General features: G+C 62.9%; 2 protein-coding genes across 2 annotated transcripts; both read left to right on the forward strand.

Moving 5' to 3' along the window:
• Positions 1-7,846: 7,846 nt before the first annotated feature.
• Positions 7,847-9,650, forward strand: TNFRSF13C (TNF receptor superfamily member 13C). The gene is made up of 3 exons (XM_080812450.1): positions 7,847-8,013; positions 8,288-8,602; positions 8,975-9,650. The coding sequence occupies exons 1-3, from the start codon at positions 7,869-7,871 to the stop codon at positions 9,154-9,156; spliced, it is 642 nt and encodes a 213-aa protein (XP_080668576.1). The 5' UTR covers positions 7,847-7,868; the 3' UTR covers positions 9,157-9,650.
• Positions 9,651-18,717: 9,067 nt separating this feature from the next.
• SHISA8 (shisa family member 8) lies at positions 18,718-23,731 on the forward strand (the record flags this gene model as incomplete). Its single annotated transcript, XM_080812168.1, has 4 exons — positions 18,718-19,247; positions 21,625-21,755; positions 22,428-22,574; positions 23,038-23,731. 4 exons carry the CDS (start codon positions 18,718-18,720, stop codon positions 23,430-23,432), a joined length of 1,203 nt encoding a protein of 400 aa, XP_080668294.1. The 3' UTR covers positions 23,433-23,731.
• Between the last annotated feature and the right edge of the window lie 332 nt (positions 23,732-24,063).

The following is a 24,063-nucleotide window of genomic DNA, read 5'->3' on the forward strand; positions in this document are numbered from 1 at the left end:
CTCCATGAAGTGGGGCCAGCTTGAAACTCATGAGGGGATCCCTGCCTTTCTCCCCACCACAGGCTCCTGCTCAGGCCTGGCACAGCGCCGCACCCCTAGTGCTTAGTAGGTCCAGCAGCCAGACGGCTGGCTGATTAGAGGCCAACCCGGGGGACCCACTGAGAACCTCAGCTGCGATGATTCCGTCTGAGGTCCCTAGTGTCCGTGACACAGGGGGGCACCGCACACTTTAGTCTCCTCACACGGCCACTCCTGTGTCCCCCAGCAGACCTGCGAGGTCAATACCGTTTCCCTACTTCTGCTCACGCCAGGATGCTGCGGCCAGAGGCATGTCCACATCACACAGCTAATCAGGCGGCCCACCTTCAGCCCCTCCCCTGCTGTCCCCTGCAGTTGTTTTCTTAGGTGCCTAATGGTTGAACAAAGGTTCGGGCATTTCTGCTGGGCGGGCCCTGGCTATCCACACCGAAGTGGTGGACACACAGGCCTTGTGCCTGAGAAAGCAGCTATCAGGAAGGGCAGTCTCAAGGAGCCGCTCCCTCGTGCTGGGGTCCGCACCTCAGGACAGGGGCAGGCCTGTGGGAGGAGAGGGCGAGGAGCAGGGTAGGAGCACTGCCCAAACCAGAAAGAGGATGACTGCAAATGGGGGGCTCCTCGGCGCTGGGGAAGGGAGACCAGCTTCCGGGGTGAGGTTGCTGCGTCCAGGGTTGAAGGATGAGGCCGAGGCGAGAGGTGAAAGTGGGCACTAGTCTCTGAGGGGATGGGCAGGATCCGCAGAGGCCTGGTGCCTCCTAGGAACCAGCCTTGTCTTCAGCTCCTCAGCACCTTGGGCTGGAAAGGTGGGGCTTTGTAGGACAGTGCGGAGAGGGGCTGGAAGTAGGGGAGGTTTCTGGGAGCCAGTGGAGCGGGGATCCAGGCAGGAGAGGAAGGCAGCTCCGACTCGTCCCTTTGTTGGAGACGAGGGGCGCCCCTCCCCTTCCCCCTTAGCCTCCCCCTGGGCGGCATGGGGCACACTTCTCTCTCCCTCCCCCACCTCTGGTCCCTGTGCCATGTTTTCTTTGCCACCTGGTGCCATTTAACAAGAGAAGTGGCATCACACTCCAGCCAAGGATCTGAGAGCCTTCCAAGCGCCGGGGGAACTCAAGGCTGTCACTGCTGCCAGCTCCGGCGAGCTTGGCAGGGGCCCAGGACCCGAGAGCCTGCCTCTGCCTCACCGCAGAGCTGAGCAGCCCCCGAAGGGCAGTCAGCAGCCCTCTCAGGCCCGTTCCCCCCTGGCTGGGGAATGTGGCTGTTCTGTACTGTCCGGAGGCCAGGGACGCTGGGAGGCCGTTCAAGCAAGGAAAGTAATGGAAGGCCGGTCTTTCTGCCCCAGTGGTGCCTGGAATGGCTGCCTGATGCTGCGGGGTGGGGAGTGGGGGGGGAGCTACGAGGGGCTGTGCCTGGCTTCTTAGGGATCTTGTGACCTGAGGCAGGTCCCTTGACCTTCCACGAGCCTCAGTTTCCTTGTCTGTAGTGGCCTCAGGACTGAGAAGGAGAAGCCATTATTTTATTTTATTTATTTATTTTTAAAGATTTTATTTATTTGACAGAGCAGGGGGAGTGGCAGGGGGAGGGAGAAGCAGGCTCCCGCTGAGCAGGGAGCCCAATGCAGGGCTCGATCCTAGGACCCCGGGATCATGACCTGAGCCTGAGTCCATGCCGGGTCCCTGCCGTCTGAGCGCACGGAGGAAAGAGTGGGGTTTGGGCCCCGCTGTGCAGGGCAAGACTTGGTCAGCCCACGGGTTCTTCTGTTCCTTGGGCACACCCCAGGGAGCTCCCGTTCCTTCACAGGACATGGCCTAGGCTTGCGTCCTGGCCCCGATCTAATGCTATTTCCCACCCTGGCCAAGGAGGCCGAGCCTCCCCGGTGAGGACGGAGCTCAGCAGCAGGGCACCAGTGTCTCCTTCACCCCTCGGCAAGCGGAGGCAGGGCCAGCCTCGGTCTGGGGCTCTGCCAGGGCGACCTGGTCACAGAGGGGAAGTGGTGCAGTGGGAAAGGACCCAGCCCTTGAGTCTCACTGACTTGGGGTCTGTGGCCAACCTGCGTGGGACCTGGGGCAGCTCACTTCCTGTCTTCCTGTCCCCACAGCCGCTTGAGGTTCTCATGGGCCTCAGAGAAACCAAAGAGCCCGACCCCGTGCGTGCGCCGTGTATGGCCTGCACAGACAGGGCTGGCTGCCCGTGCCCTGCGGCGCGGTGGGCATGGTGGGCATGGTGGAGTGCCGGGGATTCTGGAGGCGACGGCCTGCCACAGCCGGGCCCTCCCCTCCCGCACCTACTGCCGGGCCAGGCCTCCCCGACAGGGCTCCAGCAGAAAGGGACCCTCTCCACAGGGCACACCTGCCGGCTTGCCCTCCTTCCTTCTGTCTCCCCTGGGGCCGTAAGGGCGCAGCAGAGACTCGGTGTGGGAAGGCTGCTCGGAGACACCTGGAGACTTGAGGGGTGGGGGCTGAGGAGTGAGGACAATGTGGTGGGTTGTCAGGACCTGCCCGCCTCTGAGTCCCACCTGAGTGTGACCCTGTGGACGGCGGGCTGCTGAGGGCCAACTCTGGGAGGGAGGGAGAGTAGGGAGTCCCAGTGGCCCTGACCCAGACAGGAGGCCAGGAAGCAGCCTTCTAGGGGCCACCCTCTTACATCCGGAGGAATGCTAAAGGCATCTGGGGGCCCCTGGGAGTTCACACTGAGGGCAGTGCCCGGTCTGGCTACGTAGTGGCCCCGCGAGGCCAGAGGGCTCCCCGCACCTGGCCGTCCTCGGCCGAGTTTGGCCACAGGCCCCCGGAGGGCTGTACCTGACCTCCCCTCCACCTGCTGACCGGGAGGGGACTCCACCGATGCGTGTGTCCTGGGAGCCACTGGGCGAGAGCTCAGGGGCTGAGGGGCTGTCTGGCTCGTCCCCCATCCTCCTGAGCCTGCTCTCCTCTTTGTAAAGTGGGAATCCTGCTGCCGTTTCCCCCACAGGGCTGAGGCAAGGGGTGTGGGCTCCCGCAGGGCACGGGCCGGCAGGTGGTCAGGCAGTACTGAGCCCCGCCGTTTTCCTGGTCACTGTGCCATTCCCTGGGCCTGGTCTGCTCCTCCCCGGACATCCTGGGTGCGGGGGGTCACTCTCGCCCGCCTCCCTCTGTTCAGAAATCTCACCAGGCCCGACCTGACTCCCGGACCGTCCCTGACACCCTTCCCTCCTGAATTTTTCTCCCCAGCACTGCTCAGCCCCTCACCTACTACACGGTTTCCCCGTTTGGATTTTGTCTCTGTGGCTCCCTGCCCTCTCTCCAGCACCTAGAACAACGCCTGGTGCAGAGTGAGTCTCCGAAAGTATTTGCTGAACGAGTGGAGGCATCTGCTCACAGAGTCGGCCTGTGCACCAGTCGGACAGGGCCAAGAGCCTGAAGGGAGGCCCAGAGCCCGCGATCCTTGTCCCCGCAACGCCAGGGGAGGCTCCCTGCTCTCCCACCTGCCACCCGCAGGCCTAGCCCCCAGGAGGTGGGGACTGTGTCCCCCATCCCAAGGCCAGGCTAAGAACGGCTGGGCTGCCCTGGGCCGCAACCCCGAGGGATGCCGGACTGTGTGTGGGTATGTGTGCACGTTTATGTGTGTGTGTGCACATGTGCGTGTAAGTGTGCGTGCGTGTGAATGTGTGCATGGTGGGGGGCAGGGAGATGAGGCCCTGAGGCTAGGCAGCTTGGGCCTGTGAAAACCTGGACAGGGGTTTCTAGAACCACATCATGGAAAGGCCTCACCTGCCCTTGGAGAGTCTGGAGTGGGGGGCAGAGGGCTGGGGGCTCTCCACCTCTCGAGGGCTTTGTATGGAGCCTCTGTCTCTTCTGCCCCTCATCCCAGGGTCCCCACATTCCTCCGGGGAGGGGGACTTTTTTTTTTTTTTAAGATTTTATTTATTTATTTATTTATTTGACAGACAGAGATCACAAGTAGGCAGAGAGGCAGGCAGAGAGAGGGGGGGGAGGCAGGCCCCCCCCGCTGAGCAGAGATCCCGATGCGGGGCTCCGTCCCAGGCCCCTGGGATCATGACCCGAGCTGAAGGCAGAGGCTTTAACCCACTGAGCCACCCAGGCGCCCCGGGAGGGGAACTTTGTAGCAGGGTCCTGTGTGTCAGCGCTAGCACAGAAGAAAGACAAAGGGAGTCCCCGTTCTGGGGCCCCTGACCACTCCCGGGACAAAATATGACAAAAGACGAAAGAGGGGCCCCCGGGGCTGAGGGCTGAGGCGGACAGGGAAGCCCACGGAACAGCTCACACTGTGTGGCCCCTTTTTGTGAATCACAAACCCTGCTTTTCTGCCAACGCTTACCTGAGAATTTAAAGGCACAAAACAGGATGGGAGGAAAAAGTCCAAAGGGAGAACAGCCTCCCTCTGGGGACAGCAGGGAAGTGCCCCATCTTACTCACAGACCTCTGTGTTGTTTGAGGGTTTTTTTCGTGAGAATGTGTTCAGGTATTACTCACAGAATTGCAAATAAAAATAATTTTTACGTAAGGAGTGCGCCCTGGGTCTCCGAGCATTTTCACATCTAGATCTGGGGGCGCCGGGCCCCTCTGTCCCCCGGGACTGCCCCCGCTTATCACCGAGCTTGTCCAAAGGGCAGAGTTTCCTCCTTTCCCCCACCCCGTCCCCGAGGCATGAAGGGCGGAGGCCACGCTTCACAGCCGGCCGGGCGCAGGCCCTGTCCAGGCTCCCGGGACGCGCTGGGTCATTCCTCTGTCCCTCAGAGCACCTGCTTCGCCACCTGGAAACCGGTTGTCATGATACCGCCTGTGTCAGACCTATTGGGAGAGTGTTTTGAGGGGAATTCAAGGGACAAAGATCATGGGAGACTCCCTTTTCCCTGACAGACCCCTGATGAATTATCTTTGTAAAACAGTTCACCAGGAAGCGAAAACGTGAGAACACTGAGAGACATTCGTTAGGTGGGTTTTTTCAGCAACAAAGTCCCTTCTTGGGGTGCCTGGGTGGCTTAGTGGGTTAAGCCTCTGCCTTCGGCTCAAGTCATGATCTCAGGGTCCTGGGATCGAGCCCCGCATCGGGCTCTCTGCTCCGCGGGGAGCCTGCTTCCCTCTCTCTCTCTCTCTCTCTCTGCCTGCCTCTCTGCCTACTTGTGATCCCTCTCTCTCTCTGTCAAATAAATAAATAAAATCTTTGTAAAAAAGAAATTCCCTTCTTTTCTACTCAGTACCTTTGAGGCTATGATACCAGAGTATTTAAAATAAAAACTATCAGGCACGTGGCTGGCTCAGTCAGTAGAGTGTGAGACTCTTGATCTCGGGTCCTGAGTTCGAGCCCCACGCTGGATGTAGCAATTACTTAAAATAAATAAATAAATAAACCATGGGGCGCCTGGGTGGCTCAGCCGGTTAAGCGTTTGCCTTCGGCTCAGGTCATGATGCTGGGGTCCTGGGATCGAGCCCCACATTGGGCTCCTTATTCAGCGGGGAGCCTGCTTCTCCCTCTCCCACTCCCCCCGCTCATGTTCCCTCTGTCAAATAAATAAATAAAATCTTCCCTAAAAAAGTGATGGAGAAAACATGAATAAAGAAATTAATAATTTCACTTCAGAGATGTGGACCAAAATAAGGAATACACTGAGAATTTAACCTAGCATTTATCATGCTGGTCTGTCGGGGAAATTTCTCTTAACTGTGAGGTCGAGATTCGAGGCCTCCCTCCGCCTCCCGTTCAGAAGCGGCGAGTGAGAAGGTGCGTGTGGGGTCGGGCACCTGCACACGCCGCTGACACGAATCACACATGCCTTTCGCCTTTGCCTGCTTTGTCCTGGGCATGTGGCCCGTTCGGCACCCAGGCGGCCCCTGGGAAACAGTCCCTCTCCCCCCTCTGACTGGCGCCCCTGAAGGCCACGTCCCCTGCTTTCTGTGGGAGCCAGTGCGGGCCCCAGTGAGACAGGCCCGCCCAGCCTGCACAGAAGTGGCTCCTGCAAGTGGCCCCAGACTGGCCCCGCGGGCCCACCTTCCCCCAGGGACGGGTTCCTCACTCCCAGTTCCCGCAAGACTCAGTCTGCTCCGCCCGATGGAATGAGGGTTCCGTGAGGCGCCCGGTCCCATGTAAGGGCTCTGCGGTCCTCAGGGTGACAGGTCATAACAGCTCTGCAGGGATGGGGGTGGGGGCCCCTCCAGGCCCCCCCACGCCCTCACCACACACCCACACTCACACCCACACCCACCGCCCCAGACCCACTTCTCCTTTGCAGCTGCCTGACGCCTACACCTTCCTGCCAGGGAGTTGTTGGCCCGTGGGCAGGGGCCGGAGAGGCAGTGGGCCAGGGCTCCTCGAGGCCAGAAACCTGGGGCCCAGCCTCGCTCCCCTCTCTCCACAGCATCACTTTCCTCCTAAACAACTTCGAGATGGTTCCCCTGCCCTGGACCCCGGTGTCCTATCTCCAACCCCACAGTAGCCAGAGAGAGGGGGTCCTTATGAAGCACAGCTCCCTGCACTCACGCACCTCCTGGGGATCCCCGGGGCCCAGCGCCTCTGCAGCCTCAGGCTCCCCGCCTCCCCAGCACCCCCCCAGGCGGTAGCCATGCCTGTCCCCAGAGTAAGCGTCCCCTCTTACCTCTCTTTGCCTTTGCCCTTGCCAGTCTCTCTGCCTGGAAGCTTCTCTCCCCCTTGCAGCTGCTGAAGATCTACTCCCGTGCCCAAGCCCCTGCTGTCCCCTGGATCCCCAGCCCTGACCACATAGGGGTCTGGTTTGGCCCACCGTGTCCGCCGTGCTGGGGCTCGCTGCCAACCCCTGCCCCCAGGGCCAGCGCAGCAGACGTCAGGAAGGCTTGTGTGTGTGTCTGAGACTCAATCTGAGACCGAGGGGGACAGACAAGTGGGGAAACCCAAACGCTGGAGAGGAAGGACAGACAGAGGGGACCTCGGTGAGACGCACAGGCAAGCAGGCTGGGACACACATATCTAGGGAGAAGGAGTTGGGATGGCTCGGCCGCCCACCGGGCCTTGGTCTGTCTGTCTGTTCATCTGTTGATCTAAGTCTCTCTCCTGCCCAGGATCTGGAGACAGCTTGTGCCCTTGGACCCTCGGCTACCTTTCCCCTCCCCCGGCCATGCCCTTCGCTCTGGCCAGAGGTTGCTCACTCTCACGCAGCTCCGACTAGGCACTGTCTTCTCAGAGCCCCGCAGAGTCCCCTGGTGCCCTCAGCTAGGGTCTGAACTCCATAACCCTCCACTGAGGACCCAGCCCAACCCTCCGACCCAGCACTCTCTGGGCTCCTGCTCTGTCCTCCCGCCACACTCCCCTAGACCTCGCTCCCTCTGGCAAACACCTTCTCAGCATTGCCTCCTTGACAAGCCTTCCTGCCCCGCTCCGTGGCTGCTGCTGGGAGACACTGTCTTTCCCTGGGAGACTGGGCGCTCAGGAAGCATCTGATGAAAGGAACCAGCTCTGCCTGGGAAGGGCAGGAAGGAGCCCCAGGGGAGGGTGTAGCTGGTGGGGGCTGTCTGGGGCTGGGGCTGGCCCTTGGGAGCAGGACAGAGGAGGCCACCCCGAGGTCTGTGTCCTGACTACGGGGGCCCAACCTCTATTGGCCAAGAGCAGGCCCAGGTCTGCACCCCAGCACTGTCCCAGAGCCCAGCACAGGGCCCGCCCAGCTAGCATCTGGGGGTGATGGTTGAGTGGTCGAATGGAGGAACCGCAGGTAGAAAGAGAAGGTGTGGGGTGCAGGGCCCTGGGGCCCGGGGTGACAGTGGTCCCAGCCCAGCAGGCAGGAGGGTGGGGCGGGGCACAGTGGGTGGTGGCCCCTCCCGGTTTCCTCCTCCCGACAGCTGAAGCCAGACTCAGTGCGCTGGGTGCGAGGCAACATGGGCAGCAAGAGGAGAGGGGGCAGGAGCAGGAGGGGCAGAGAGGGCCCGGCCCCCACACAGTGCGTCCAGGCCCAGTGCTTTGACCCTCTGGTCCGAAACTGCGTGGCCTGCAATCTCTTCCGGACGCCAGAACCGAGACCGGGTAAGAGCCCACCCCGTTGGGCAGCAGGGCAGTCCTGGTGCGGGGAGAGAGGGTCCCCCTATCAGCCCCTCCGGCACCCAGGAGCCGCAAGCATGGTCTCTCCCCCCCTACCCCCGGCCCCACGATGGGGAAGGGGCTCGCTGACCAGCTTGATGGGGGGGCTGTAAGCAGGGGGCCTGCATGGGGCCCTGCGGTCCCCACGTGGCCCTCACCGCTCCCTGTCTTCCCCTCCCCCTGTCCACCCACCCGGCCCTCTCTCGCCTCCCCGGCCCAGCCTCGCCTCCCTCCGACCCTTCCCCTCCCCCGCCGTCTCTTCCCTCCGCCCCCTGCCCTCCCTCTCCGTCCCTGCCCCCAGCAGCGGGGACCAGCAGCCTGGCGCCCGGGACGGCGCTGCAGCCGCAGGAGTCGGTGGGCCCGGGGGGCGCGGCGGAGGCCGAGGCGGCGCTGCCGCTGCCCGCGCTGCTCTTCGGCGCCCCCGCGCTGCTGGGCCTGGCGCTGGCCCTGGTCCTGGTGGGCCTGCTGGGCTGCCGGTGGCGGCGGCGGCTGCGCGCGGCGGCTCCCCCAGGGACCCCGGAGCCGCACCCCCGCGGTAAGTAACGCGGGGCCTGGCAGCTGGGAGGGAGACTGCACCCCCCCCCACCGCCCCGGGCGCGGGGAGGCCTGCAGCGGGGCCGGGCTCTGGGGCGGGCGCTGAAGACCTCGGGTCGACTGATTCCCCCGGGAGAGCCCTCGGAGCCCGAGAGCCAAGGCTCCCCGGCTTCTCCCTTCCCCTGCACTTCCCATTTTGCCAGCCCGCTCTGCACTTCCTGTCCCGAGGCCCCATGCCCTGCCACCCCTCCGCACCCCTGCAGAGGAGCCTCGGGACTAATGGCTCCGTCCAGGGCTGTCCCTGAGGCTTCCTGCACAGGGGTGGGGAAGGGCTGTGACGCAATCCTACCTTGCATTCCCCACCCCCCCCCAGAGACCCTGGACCATGTCACCATCCTCCCCCCGGGACCCCTTGATGCCACCGCTCCCGTCTGGCCTCCAACCAGAGAAGACACAGCCAACACCCCACCTGCCCACAGCGTCCCCGTGCCAGCCACAGAGCTGGGCTCCACTGAGCTGGTGACCACCAAGACAGCCGGCCCTGAGCAGCAGTAGCGACGGAGGGGGCAGGAGGTGGCCCCTGTCCTCCCGGTGGGCTGTCAGCCAGGGGCTTGGAGGTTGGATTCGGCTCTTTACCCCCATGCCCACCTGCCCCTTTTCTGGGAACCACGCTGCTCCCCTGCTAACCCCGCAGAACCACAGACTACAGACCTCAGACGGCAGGCGTGGCGGCCCTACCGCATGGTAGCATTTGGCTTAAAACCAGACCATCTTTGGCGGCCCTCGAAGGTTGTGGCTGAGCTCCTGCGCTTTTGAGTGGCTGGGGCACACGGTGTAGGAGGTTTTTCTCTGAGTGCAGGGAAGCCACCATCAACCAGAATGAATCTAGGAGAAGGATCAGGTGGGAGGACGCTTAATTTATAGCTGGGTGATGTATCTCTTTAATACGTGCTCTCCCAGCTGTCCTGCTTCTAACCGATGCAAATGGCAGCAAGGAGTAACCAGCTGACTGGTTTGCTTCAGGATTTAATACAGAATGATTCTGATTGTAACAAAGAGACTGGATTGTGCTAATTCTCAGGTATCTGTACCCGAGGGCCAGCCCTGAGCTTGGCCCAATCTTCCAGGACCTGCTATGCCATTTTTCACCCCGGTAGCAGCTTCCAGAGCCCCAGGCTTGCCCTTGGGAGGAAGTCTCCAGCCCCCCTGGGGCTGGACTGCAGGCTCAAGCTGAAGACAGACGGCCAAGCCTCTCTCTCGGAGGCCACCTGGAGTCCCACTGTCTCCGAGGCGCGCTCAGCTGTACACAGGGAAAGGCCCAGGACCACCAAGGGGCTCCTTTGTTCAGAAGCCAGAGCAGACCTGTGGCCTTGAACCAGCTGGACCTGATGTCCCTTGAGCTCCCTCTCTCCATGGCCTTCCCCCCCTGAAGCACTAGGCCCCAAATGCTATGGTCACTCGGCTGTTCTGTGCCAGCCCCTGGGGTCACCCCATCTCCCAGTGGAATTGCTCCTCTGACAGCAGTGCCCCTTGCTCTGGGGCCTGGGACTGAGACCATCTCCTCGAGTTGTGGACCACTCCGTACTCGGTCAGGCACTGCGTCTCCTGCCGGCTCTCCTATAGAGTTAGAACCTCCTGACCCGGACTCTGTCCTGGACAGCCCTTGGAACTTGTCATAGGTTAGCACCCTCCGAAGGAACATGGACTAGGAATTAGAAGATGGAGTTTTGGGTCCCATTTGTCCCACTGTAGGGCCTTGGCCATGTCCTGTTCCATGCATCTGATGCCTTTCTGCCCACCTCTCCCTGAGCTGCCCAGCAGAGCTGCCTGGCAGACACCCACCCTTCCTGGCCACCGTCTTCTCAGCCCAGAAGACGGCCTGGAGCCCCCAGCACCCTGACACCCAATTTAACTCTTCCTAAGTCACTCCCTCCCTGAATTCATCCCAGGTGCCCCTCTCTGTCAGCTGCCAGGTGGCTGGGGCAAGGTCAGGTGGCTGGCAGTCAGCAGGAGGGTGGGAAGCTGGCCCAGCATGGGCCCAGACCTCCACTCTACTTCATCTGGGTCCTAGGGAGTCTATGCTGTGCCTGGCCCCCTCTGCCTCCCACTCACCTTTTGTACCAGAGCGGGGGACTGGGCCCTGGAGGTAAAACAGGTGGGTAAAACCCCTCTGGGGTCCAGACATGCAAACCTCTGGCACCACTGTGTTCCAGCCAAACCCCAGCTTCCCCTCTGGTCTCGGTTTCCATTTCTGAAAAACCGGGGCCGGGGTGGGGGTGGAGGTGTTGGATGCAAAGTGTTTCTCCAGGCCTGTCGCCATCCGAGGAGAAGGACTTGAAAGAACCCGAAAAGTTCCTTGTCCACACCCCACCATTTTACAGATAAGGAAACAGACCCAGAGAGGGAGAAGACTTGGCAAATAACAGAAGGAAGGTTCCTTGGAGAAGAACCAGGAGCAGAGGCGGGGGGAGGCGTGGGCAACGAGGGGGTCAGTCTCCCGCAGCCCCCGGGAAAGGACCCCACCACTCAGGGGGTTCCAGTCTCTGGCTCTGGGTCCCAGGAAGTGTTTTCTAAGAAGCCTTCAATGAAGTCACAGCTTTTGATCTTAAGGACAGCACCTGGAGGAGGTGCGTGGGTATTTGTTCACTTTTTTCCTTTTTTTAAAAGGTTTTATTTATTCATTGGAGAGAGACAAAGAGGATGAGTGTGGGGCAAGGGCAGAGGGAGAGGGAGAAGCGGACTCCCCACTGAGCAGGGAGCCCCCCCATGGAGCGCGGACACCAACCCAGGACCCTGAGATCATGACCTGAGCCCAAGTCAGACGCCTAACCGACTGAGCCCCCCAGCCATCCCTTGTTCGCTTTTTAAAAAGTTTTTTTTTTTTTTTAATTAGAAAAAAATCGAGACAAATACTTTGTAAACGCTTTGGAAAGTTCAGGGCAGTGACCCAGGGTGGAGTCTATGGAGAAATGACCCATAAGCCTGAGTGACTTGTACTCATTTTACACGCATAAATTCGTACCTTGGCTGTCATATTTGGTGAGTTTTGTCTGGTTTTCAACATTTGTAAAGGTTTGCACTTGAGTACTTGGTTGTTTTGAGCTTTTACTACTGTAGCTGGGGTAGCGCTGCCTATCTTGACCTAAATCTTTGCCTGAGTTCTTTTATGGCCCCTGTGGGTTGAACTGATTTCCTAAAAATCTGGACCAGTTAGTTCATGTCCGAGAACAGGGATTAGATGTCCCATTCTGCAGATAGGAAAAAAGAGGCCCTGGAGGTGAGAGGATCTGGCCCAAGCTACAGTCTGCCCACCGTGGTAGAGCTGGGCTAGAGAGGCTCCCGGCCCTGCCCCGCGCCCCTGTCCAGAAGGTCACTGGCCCAGGTGCCCTCCTTGGGGGCGACGGACTCCAGGAATCCATTCCGGGCTTGACTACTTGCTTTCGTCACTCCTCAAAGATGTTTCTCCCCAACTGGTCTCTTTTTGCTTTAAAAGGGACCCAAGATAGACTTTGGAAGAACTGCTGGTTGGGGTGGAGACCGAGGGAGGCAGCTCCCCCTCCCCCCAGTCTGGGTTTCTGGCCAGTTTTTCCTGAAGGAGGCTCTGGTTTCCCTGAGGTCCCCAGGGCCCGGGCAGGTGGAGGCAGGGCTGGCTCAAGTCTCAGTTCCTCCTGGGGCTTCCTGCAGGCACCTTTCACTTCCTGCCCAGCAGCCCGTCAGGGTGGGGGTGGGGCGGCCCAGCTGGGGAGGCCCGGGAGGAGAGACCTGACCCCTTGCCTCCCGAGGTCTCGCCAGGGACAGCCCCACACAGCCCTTCCCTCTGAGCCTGCCTCCTCATCTCCGAAGTGGAGCCCAAGGGCCAAGCCGCCTTCGAGATGAAAGAGGTCATGTGGCAAGTAGAAGGGTCTTCACCCTAGAGGGCCTCCGCCTCCTTTCCCTGGGATGGAGACACTTCCTGCCCGGAGTCACCAGCCCTCGGAAATTCCTCCGGGAAGTGAGTTTCCCAGAGCTGGTCTGAGGCTCTGGTCCCGGCAGTTCCCACTCCTGCCACTCACCCATTTGTTTACTGCTCTGTTGGGCACATCAGATCCAAACACACCTGCTCTGGGCCAGCGCCATTCTGGGCAATGCTTGGAGGTCAGCCTCCGGCCCTGCCATTAGGTCCTGGTCCAATGGGAGAGAAGGAGCAGGACATAACGACAGGACACGGCGATCCCTGCCCCGGGCAGGGGGGGTTTGACTGACCAGCGTCCAGGAAGTGCTTTGGACGGTAGGAAGTACACCCTGAGCCTTGCCCACTTTCCCTGCAGGAATGGAGTGGAGAATAGGCATTCCTGGTCCAGGGGACTGTGTGCAAAGGTGCAGAGGAGAGGGCGGGCGCAAAAGGCTCAAGAAGCAGGGCGCAGGGGCGGAGGAGCTGGACAGGTGGGTACCCTGACCTCAGAGTGCCCGGTGGGGCTGTCACAACCTTTCCTGCGCTCCTGCCTGTCCCTCGGCTCATGGGGGGCATCCCTCCTCAGGGAACCCCAGGTGCTTCTCCAACCCCACCATTTAGTGTCTCACCAGACCCCTCTGGCACTCCTCTGGGCGCAGAGTGGGAACTCACTCCCATTTGCTCTTTTTTGGGTGGCTGAGGTCCCATTCTTGCCCACCCAGAGCAGGAATCTGCCCTCCCTCCAGTCTGTACCTGCTCCCCAGCGGCCAGGTCCCGACCCGGGGGTGGCGGTGGGGGTGGGGTAGGATCGACGGCCTGGGGTCCCGCGGAAGGAGGGTGGGGGAGGAGCGGGGAGGGCACGGATGTCCCTGTTCCAGGCCCACCCACTTTCCCGGGACTCTGTAGGGCGGGGAAACGGCCCAGGCAACGCTACAGGGGTCCCGGGGCCCAGAGCGCCTCTGGACATCTCCTCCATCTCCCCTGAGCTGCCGAGAATCTGAGATCCAGGAGATGACTCCGGGGCAGGCGAACGTCCAGCTCCGCAGCTGCCGCGGTCAGCCCAGCAGGAGGCACCTAGACCCGAAGCGGCCGAGCGGCGGGAGCGGGGCCGCAGGACCGAGCGGGCGAGGACGCGGCTGGAGGCGCGGCTGCCGGCGGGGTCGGGAGGGAGGCGGGGCTGAAGGACACGGAGCCCCCGGGGAGTCGGAAAGGGGCGGGGCCGGGGCAAGTAGAAGGAGGGGCTTGAAGGCCAAGGGGCGAGGAGAAAGGGCGGCCCCCGACGAGCGGCGGGACCCAGACCACCAGAACCTTCTCCAAACCCTCACGCGGGGTTCCGGTCCTCACGAGCGTCCCGGGCCAGATGCAGGGCATGGCCCCGGCTTTGGAGCGAGGCGTCTATGTCGAGGGGCGCAAAAAACGCTGTGGGCTGGGAGCTGACCTCAGAATTGTGTCCAGGAACCGGCAGGCCGGCGGGCCGGGGGTGGGGTGGGGGGTTACTGTGCCGGGTTGGGGGACGCGCTGTGTGGCCTCCGCTGAGCTCTGTCCTCTCTGAGTCTGTTCCCGGCGTAGGGACTTAGTGGCCAGTCCAGATCTGCATATTCACTGGGGCCTTTGGAAGGTCCTGAAGGGAGAGACTCTGGGGGCGGGGGGTGTTAATCAGGGAATTCCAGCTGTGATGTCTGCAGCGACTCCCCGAGGCAGGGGAGGGGAGCTCCGGGGAGAGGGCGCTCCAGGATTTGGGACTGGAGGCTAAGCCCCTGCTCCCAGCATCCCTTCCCCCCACCCCATGTTGCTCCCTCGGGACCTCAGCCTGGGTGCCCCCTCCCTTCCACAGGCCGCTGGAGCCTGAGTCACAAACTGCCTTTCAGGGAGACAAAGGAGCCGTGCGCCCCCCCCCCCTCCCGACCTGCTCCCGGCACTGGCACAGGCATCGGTGCCAGCAGGGAGTCCATCTTTCTCGAGAACCTCTGCTGTTTGGGCAGCCCTCTATCACGGAAGAAATGGAAGCAAAATGGGCTTGGGAATGGGACCGTGGAGGCTTACGGATGGCACCCACCATGGCAATCACCGTCTCAGCGCCGTGGAGGTGGGAGCTCCCACGGCACAGCATGTATCTGCGTGTTTCTCCATGGGGTTTGGGGGGGACTGGCTTCTCCCTGCAGCCCGGCCAGAGGGGTGCCAGCTGAAAGAACACAGGCCTAGAAAGATTGGCTTGTCCTATTAGAGCGGGAATCCCAACACGCCTTACTCTCTCTCCAAAACGAAGGATTAGTAGGCGCCGTCCTTGTGAGGGGCTGGAAAGGCATTCTGGGGACAGGGAACAGCCTGGGGCTGGGAACAGGGGGCTCCTGTAGGAGTCGGGGCACATCAGGCATCGTCAGGCATGGTGTGTGTTCTCGGGCTGTAGGAACACTTGCCTGGCCTCTGGGCCAGAACTTCCAGCTGCTCTCTTTTTTGTATTAAACTGGTCAGAAATAGGCTTGAGACTCACAGTTCAGGTTCCAAGTCAGACCCTGGTCCTTCCTGGCTGTGCGCCAGTTACAGCAAGCCATTTCCGCTCTCTGGGTCTTGGGTTTGTCTTTAGGAAATCCCAAATTCCCTGGCCCAGGGCTGGGCAGACTGGTCACTGACCTTCAGTCTAAAATGGGGACACTGAGGCCCCTCCCGGGGGCTTTCCCTAATGTCCATGACCTCTCAGGACCCTGAGCCTCGCACAGCCAGAGCTGGGCACCAGGCAAGGATTCAAACGTGAAGGAAGAACACGTGTGCCCAGGGGTACGCACACCCACACACACACACGTGCACGCACATGTCCATGGTGGAAGGAAGGGCTTATAACCAGGCTGCCCCCAGACATGCACTCTCGCTCACATTTGGAAGCACACGCAGACACCCTCACACTCAAGCTGCCAGCGCTCAGAGCTGGGGGCGGGGCGGGTGCCCTTCAGGCACAGAGACGCGGCTCCTCTGCCCGCCCTGTGGGGCCCGCTGCAGATGCCAGGGGTTATTTTAAGCCTGGATCAATGGGCGATTTTTGGTGACACAGGCTTGGCGGGGGGCAGGCAGAGGAGCCCAGAGACGTGTGTGCTCTGGTACCTTACTGAGGAGAAAGACCCTAGGGTCCAGGGAGGGTAGCCTGGGCCAAGGGGTCACTTCTTGGCTGGGCTGCTCCATTTCTAGATGGTCAGCAAATGGTCAGGCACCCGAGGGGCAGCGCCAGCCGAATGAATGGCCAGATCCCAGGTTCAGTCAGTCAGCCCTGATCTGTCTCTGCATTGGTCCCCCCCCCCCCCCACCGCCTGCCCCCAGGCTCTGTGTTAATACTGAGAGGGCATAAGTGTCTGGCATTGGCCTGGTAGATGTGGGCATCTATGGTTACTGGCTGACCACTGAACCAGACCGAGACCAGGAGGAAGCCATGGATGTGGGGAGGAGCTGGAGGCTGGACATCCACTGGCGGGCGAGGGGCTGTAATTTGGGATCCAGCTCCTTCAATGGACAAACGATCATATATATCACCTGTATATGATATATATGATCTATAACCATATATTATATACACATATAGATATAAGTGGACCTGATGGCAGCAACAGGGGCTGGAATCTCAGCGGGGCACCCAATGGTGCTGGGACAGTAGGGTAAGAGAGGGGTCTGGGGGGCACCTGGGTGGCTCAGTGGGTTAAGCCTCTGCCTTTGGCCCAGGTCATGACCTCAGGGTCCTGGGATGGAGCCCCACATGGGGCTCTCTGCTCAGCAGGGAGCCTGCTTCCCCCCTCTCTGCCTGCTGCTCTGCCTACTTGTGATCTTTCTCCCTCCGTCAAATAAATAAATAAAATATTAAAAAAAAGGGGGGGGTGGTGGCCTGGGGAAGGGACATAACCCAGGGAGGAGCATTGGAAGGTCTGGGCCCAGTAGGGCGATCCTACCTGGGATGAGGCCACAGTCCCAGGGGGACAGAGACAAGCCTCTTAAATCTAGTGTCCAGCCATAGGGTGAGAAAAGGGGAAGAAGCAGTTCCCCTCAGAGCCCTGGTGGGGACACTGATACAAACCGGACCGTTTGTGCCATGGAGTCCCTTTCTAGGACAACACCCCCAACCCGGGCCCCCAGGGACCAAGAATGGCTGCACCAGGAATATAGCAACTAAGTTCTAAACAGAATAACAAATGGAAAGTTTGACAGCACAAAGTAAACTAAAAAACGAGTCACTAAAAAACAGTATGTAAAGTGGGGCTTATTTTAGCCTCAGTTGTCCCTGGTGATGGGATTAAGGCAATTTCACTTCATTGCTTTGCTCATCTATTTTCTTTGGCTCTAAAATTGTGATAGTCTTCTAACGGGGTAGGGTATTCTGAGACGGATCAGAAGAGTGTTGTATGGGGAGGAGGAGGGAGCAAGCTATCTCTGGACAGGGCAGGAGGAATGACCCCGAGGAGGGAGGGCCTTTAGGCATTAATACCTGAAATTAGCCTGTCAGCCCCTCATCTCCACAACACACGGACTTGATCCTCCTTTAAATGTAAATCCTTCTCCTTCCTCCCTCTACTTCCTCCATTTTTATAAGCTGATCCCAGTCGCTGAGTGAAGACACCATGCAAAGGGGAGCCTAGGAGCCTAAATCTTACAAAAACTAGACGCTAAAGTCACATCATTCGTTCATGCATCATTCATTCATGCAGCAGATACGACGCGGTGCGGGAACACTGGGACGCAGTGGACGCCCAGCCCTTGTTCTCCTGGTGCTCCCCTCTGGACAGTGGGAGGCACCGTACTGGCTCCTGCCTCCTCGAAGGGGTGGATTATGAATCTGCCCACCACCCACCTCCCCGAAGCGTTTTTGATGTTAAGATGAGAAACTGAGGCCGAGAGAAGTAAGGCGCCCCGGATCTGTCACATTTTCCAGTTAAACTCAGCTTCGAAAACACCATGGAAAGGCTCCGTGCTAAGCCCAAGTTCCTAACCGCCTTCCTCCCCCTTCTCCCGGGGCTGGCGGGGGGCACCTGAGCGTCCTTCGCGGGGCCGAGCGGAGGGTCCGCTGATGGCCCCGCCCCCTGGCCCGGCCGCGCCCCCCGCAGCGGAGTCAGGGTCCAGCCCAATCTCCTCCCCGCCACACCTGGAATAGCAAAGAGATCCCGGAAGGACGCGGACCAGGCCATGCCCATCGCCGTAGAAGTGGGGACACCCCAGGGCCCCAATCCGGGGTCCAAGAGGTTTGGGGACCAGGGCGCACGGCCCAGGGGTAACGCTGCGTTCCAGGCGGCGCAGAGACGACCCGCACTTGGCTCTGTGGCGCGGCTCTGCTCGGGGTTTCCCTCCCATTCGAGAGGCGGGAAAATCGAGGCGCAGAGCGGGGAAAGGGCCTGCCACCTGTCACACTCTGTCCTGGCCAGAACTGACGGAGAGGATGGGAAGGAAGGGGAAGGGGTGGGAGCCGCAACGACCCTCCCGGGACCTCTCTGTCCCCTAAGTCCCCGCACCTGTACAACCGAGGCGCACTCACGCGGGCCTGAGTCCGAAGTAACAGTCCTGAGAGCGTCAGCTGAAGGCCCTGGAGCCCCCAGTTCCGAGGAATGTTTCGGGGAGGGTCCCCGCGGGGGCGCCCCGGCGGTGCGGGCCCTGCCGCGCCCCCTCCCTCCCCTCGCGGCAGCCGCGCTCCTCCCCCGGCTCTGCCTCGCGCCCGCCCGCCCTCCTCCCCTCGCTCCCTCCCTCCCCCGCCCGCCCGAGCCCGCGCGGAGCCCGAGCCGCAGCCAGAGCGCGGGCAGCGCGGAGCGGGCGGCGGGAAGGCAGCGGAGTCGGGCGGCCCGCCGCCCCCGCTAGGCCCGGGCCTCGCACGCCCGCCAGGCCGGGGAGAGGCCGGGGACCGCGCGCGGGCGAGGACTGGCCGCCGGGCCCCGGGGGGCGTCCCAGAGTGAGGACCGCGGGCTCGGCTCCGAAGTGAGTCGGCGGGGGACGCGCCCACCGGAGGGGCGGCCCCGCGAGCTCTGGGCCGTGGCCACCCGGCTCCGGGGTCCGGGGTCCGAGGAGGAAGGTGACCGGCGAGGAGGCGTCCGCCGCAGCCGGCGCCCGGGCGGCGGGGCCCGCGCGGTCCCTGAGGGCGCCGAGGAGCGGGCCCGGAGGCCGGGCGGCAGGGAGCCGCGGCGCGCCGCCATGCGCGGGCCGCTGTAGCCGAAGGCGCGGGCCCGATGGAGCGGGCCGGGGCGCGGGGGCTGCGGGGCGGCGGCGGCGGCCCGCCGGGGCTCCGGCTCGCGCTCGGGCTGGCGCTGCTGCTGGCGCGGCCGCCGTCGGGCCGCGCGGGGGCCCCCGAGGCGCAGGAGCCCGCGGAGGAGCCCGGCACGGCGGCCCCGGCCGGGGGCGACCGCTGCCGCGGCTACTACGACGTGATGGGCCAGTGGGACCCGCCCTTCAACTGCAGCTCCGGCGCCTACAGCTTCTGCTGCGGCACGTGCGGCTACCGCTTCTGCTGCCACGACGGGCCGCGGCGCCTCGACCAGAGCCGCTGCTCCAACTACGACACGCCGGCCTGGGTGCAGACGGGCCGGCCACCCGCGCGTGCCCGCGACGCCGCCGCGCCCCGGGACCCGGGCCGCGAGCGCAGCCACACGGCCGTCTACGCGGTGTGCGGCGTCGCTGCGCTGCTGGTGCTGGCCGGCATCGGGGCGCGCCTGGGCCTGGAGAGGGCGCACAGCCCGCGCGCGCGGCGCACGGTGACCAGGTGAGCGCGCGCCAGCCCCGGGCCCGGGGTCCCCCGCCCGCCGCGCCTGGACGGTCCTTCCCGACCGGTGGGCGCCCCCTCGCCCTCCTTCATCCTTCCCGCCCGTCTGGAAACTCTCGTCCTCTCGGCATCCCCCTCCTCCTGGGTTTTCCTTCCTGTTTCTGTCTCCAGGTCTGTTACTCCCCCCACCCCCACTTCGTGGAGGGAGACAGCTGATACCGTCTCCCCTTGACCTTCCGGAGGGAGCTGGGTGCTGAGCCCTCCTCCCCCGAGGCTCCCGCCTCCTCCGGAGTGGGCGGGAGGGCTGGTCGCCCTGGACAGAGGGCACCACGACCGCGCACCCCAGAGAGGGGGCCTGGAGCCTGAGACCCACTAGTTCGGGGTAGCGTAGGCTGATATAGCGATGGCCGTCTCGGTCCCCCATCGGAGGGAAGGGAAGGGGCATTTTCTGTAGCTCTCTTGGGTCTCTCCCCTCCTGCTTCTCTCCCCACTCCCCCCTCCCTTCCACCCCACCCCCATAGCTGTGACTCAGGCCTGACCTTCTTTCCCTGGGGAGAAGGCCTCCCGCCACCCCGCTCCACTCCATACACAACCCATCCCATCCCCGACAGGGGTCAGCGTCTCTCCTGGTGTAGGAAGGCGCTGGAAATGTGGGGGACACAGATTCGTTGTTGCTGAGGCCAGGACAGGTGCTAGCTGAGTCTGAGCTTTGTGGGAAGTGGGGTCTACAGGTGGGGTCTCAGCTCTAATGGGGACTCTGTGTCCTTGCCCTGGAACTCTACCCCCACGCTGACATGCTCACGTGCCCCCCACCATGTGTTGGGGCCTGTGCCCTCCTCACCCAGATCTGGGCTCCCTTGGGTATGTGACAGGCTGGTATTAGAGGTGACAATAGAGAGACGCCCCCGTGCCTGGGTAGGCCAGGTGTGGATGCTTTCCGCCTCCTAGACTTCAGGGGCAGGGGATGAGGGCTTCCTAGGCACTCCCCAGCACCCCTGTCTCCCGGACAGCTGCAGGGCAGAGCTGGGAGTGGAACCCTGGCTCCGTGGCCGCAACGCTGAGGCGCTCATCCCGGGTCCTGGATGCGGCGGGGGCCGGTCCTGAGCTCGGAGCCCCTCATGCTGGGCAAGGAGAAGACAGCGCCTTGACTGAGAGTGGGGTAGCGGAGCTGAGGGCCGTGAGGGTGCAGAGGGAGGGGTGGCTGGGCCACCTAGCACACACGTTGCCCCTAGAGCCCACTTCTCCACAGGGCATGGAGAAGCGGGTCTGGTGATGCTTCGGAAAGATATGGCCACCCGGGATGTGATGTGTGGCCTAGGCCAGTCCCTTCCTCTGTCTGGGCTCCAGCTCCCATGTGCGCTGTTTCTGCTTCTCCAGAGAGGTCTGGAGCCCAGCTTAAGCTCATGTGTGGCTGTGTGCTGGACCCCTGCCGCCCCCCCCCCCGGCCCCCTGCATGGCAATCACTCAGGTGTTTGGGAGAGCCGGCGCAGAGCAGAGGAGTGGGTGGGGTGTGACGATCAGCTCCTGCCACTTTGCCCCCAAACAGCACCTACCCCGGAGGGCCCACCTCTAGAGTGCTTCTCCGTGCTTCAGCCGTTTGAGCCCCCAGCCCCAGAAGGAGGGAGGGCCAGACTGCGCCAGAAGAAAACCATGAATTCTGGGCACCAAAGGCAACTGGGTGGGAGGCCGGGTCTGGCAGTCTGCAGGGAAGGCTCAGTCAGATGCCATCACGCCTGGGTGGGACTGGGTGTCCTGGTACCAGGGAGGTGGCCGCCCAAGGTCACAGAGTCTTGGGTGCGGGGCTGCCACTCTGGGATCTCCTGGCTCCTCCCACCCTTTATCTATTTGTCCTGCCTTCTGTGCCTGTGTGGCAGCTTTGTCCCAGGACCCAGCAGAAGCCCCTGCTGCAGGAAGGGAGTTAGGTTGGCAGGTAAAGAAGGCTTCCTGGAAGAGGAGGGATTCTGGTGGGGTTTGAAGAATGAGTAGGAATTTTGCGGGAGGAGATGGAGGAGAATTGTTGGCACAGGGCGCCGGCGCGGGCCAAATCCAGGGGCCTGGTACACCTGGTACACCTGCAGAGATTTCGTGGGGGAGGGGAGGCCCAACCCCGCAGGTCTTGATGAATGGACCCTGGGAGCGGGGGAGTCTTTGAGAAGCAGGGTGACCCCGTTAGAGTTTCCTGACCTGCCCTGGAAGTGGCCAGGTTGGGGGAACCAGATGTGGAAACTAGATGTGCGAGATCAACCACAGGACAGAAGGGAGGCCCGTAGAGGTTGAAAGAGTGACAGAGTGGGGCGGCTGACCTTGGCTAGGCCCCGCCTGGCCAGTGGGGAAGGAGGAGGTTGGGAGGGCTGCTTCTCATGCCTCTTTCCCACAGGACACTCACAGAACTTCTGAAGCAGCCGGACCCCCAGGAGCCACTGCCTCCACCCCTGGGCCCACCTCTGGGCAGCTGTGTCCAGGTGCAGATGGGTGATGGCCTCCCCCGGAGCTCCCCCAACAACACAGGTGTGTAAGCTGGGGGACGGGCACAGGGCCTGGGAGGAGCAGAAGGCAGGGGCTGAGAGGGAAGAGGCTCTTAGCTGACTGGTGGCTGGGCAAGCCGGTCAGCTCCCCTTAGTGAAGGGAGACCCGCTTGGTGTCCTGCAACTTCCAGTCACAGGGACTCGGAGAGGAAGGGTCCAGACTCAGGGATCCCTGGCTCAGGCTGTGGCTCTAGGCCTTGGCTCCATACCCCAGGGGACTGCCTGGCACCAACCTGTGGACTCCTGTGGGCCTTTTTCTCCAGGCTGGAGCCTCCCTCTTGGTCTCTTGTTGGTGAGACAACACCCCTCCTCCCCCCCTATGGGTTCTGATTCTCAGACCTTAACTCCATCTCATGAGAAGCAGGTCCTGGGACGCAGCGCCTGGCCCAGGCTGAACATGCCGGGGCGTCATCCACTGGGCCACAGCCGCTCAGGGCTGGCTGCTGTCACCCACGTTATTCGGAGCCAGGCCCCTGCCCCAGGCACCGGAGAGGAGAGTCGGGCTCCTCTCAGGTTCCTCTCTCCGTCTCCCCCAAGGAGCCACCGCACCAGCTCTCCTTGAACAGCAGCTGGGGCGAGGACAAAGAGTGCTAGTGCCGGTGGAGAGTGTCCTCCAGCCAGCAGGCCGGGCCTCACCTTCCCTTTCCCGTTCCAGATAAGAAGCGCCCCAACAACGTGCCCCTGGGGTCAGCCACACCGGGACCCCCGCGCGGCCCCAGGCTGCAGGGCGGTGGCAGCATGACCCTGCAGCCCGACTTCGCCAAGTACGCCACCCTCAAGGCAGCCGGGCTCAAGGCCGCAGGTGAGTGGCTGGGGAGCCCTGTGCGGGGAGCGCGGGGCGCCGCACCCCCGGTATCTAAGCTCCCAGATTACAGCAAGGCTCGGGGTCCCGGTTGCAGTTCCGCGGCTCCCAGCCTTGCGGGTCGGCGCTCCAGCCAGCTTCCTTATCGCGCCTACGCAGCCAGTCGGCTCCCGCGCCTCGGCCTCCCGTCCCCTCACCAGGCCACCCGGGTAGTGCCTCACGGCGGCCCCGAGCTCGAGCCCGGGGCGTGGAGACCCGCGAGTCCCACGGCGGGTCCCCGGCCTGCCCCGCCCCCAAGCCGCCGGGGCCCCGCCCCCGAGGCCTGACCCCGCCCTGTTCCGCCCAAAGAAGCTGAGGCCCCGCCCCTGCGGCCTGGCCTCTCCCTACCCCATCCCCGGAGTCGCTCGGGCCCTGCCTCCGGGGGCTGACCTCGCTCCCTGGCTCGTCCCCGCTGTCCCCGCAGAAGCCACCCCACAGGACTTCTACCAGCGTTTTCCCGCGACCGACCCTGCCCCGCTGACCCTCCCGGCGCGGGTCCCGCGGCCGCGCGAGGACTTGCCCGCGCTGCTCGACGCCTGCCCCTGGGCCCCGCCGGGCTACGCGCCCCCCGCCGGCCTTGCCCGGTCGGGCCACTACAAGGCTTGGGTCGCTGGCCGCCAGGCCCGGCCCGCCCCCCGCGGCCACCTGGTGGCTCAGGCCTCCCCCGCACCCCGGCGGCCTGGCCATGCGCCCCGGCGCCAGTTCAGCGTGGAGAAGCTCCCCGAGGCCTTCAGCCCGCAGCCCCCTGGCCTTTACGGCAGCGTGGGCCGCGGACCCCGGCACCTGAGCACCAACAGCAAAGCCGAGGTCACCGTGTGAAGACGGGGCTGCTGGTTCTCCTGAGCCATCGCATCTCCGGGGGCCCTCGTCTGCCTTGGGGGGCGCCTTGGGCCGGTTCCGGGGGAGGAGGGGCGCCGGCCGTGGAAGGCCAGCCCTTCCTTATGCCTGCCCAAACTGGACTGGGGCCTTGGAGCCTGCAGGGCTAAGAAGGGGCCCAATGCCTAAAGCCAGTGGCTCTGTTCTCGGGGTCCTAGGGCCCGGGTTCCTCATGTAAATAAAGCCTTTTCTGTGGCTCCCATCCCTGAGAATAAAGGAGCCCCAGCTTGGCGGTGAGAGGCACTGATGGTGGAAGCATTGGTCATTGACTGGACAGACGGCGGTCCGAGCAGAGGGCACAGCATGTGCAAAAGCAAAGGACGGCTCCTGAGAGCTGCGGGCGAGCGTTCTGGGAGCCAGGGAGAGGTGGCTGGAGAGGGTAGTCAGGGTTGAGTGCCAAGCTTAATGTCCACACCAGTGGGAGCCGTGGGAGTTGCGCCCCAGCCATCGCAGGGCTCCAGCGCGCAGGGGAGAGGCCTGTCGGGGGCCCGAGGCCCCATGGAGGGTCCATGCCCCTTCCTGGAGGTGTCCCCCCTCCAGCCACTCACTCACTCTCCGTCTTGAGTTGGTTGAG

This window comes from Martes martes (assembly GCF_963455335.1).
Source record: "Martes martes genome assembly, chromosome: 8".
Classification (NCBI taxonomy): domain Eukaryota; kingdom Metazoa; phylum Chordata; class Mammalia; order Carnivora; family Mustelidae; genus Martes; species Martes martes.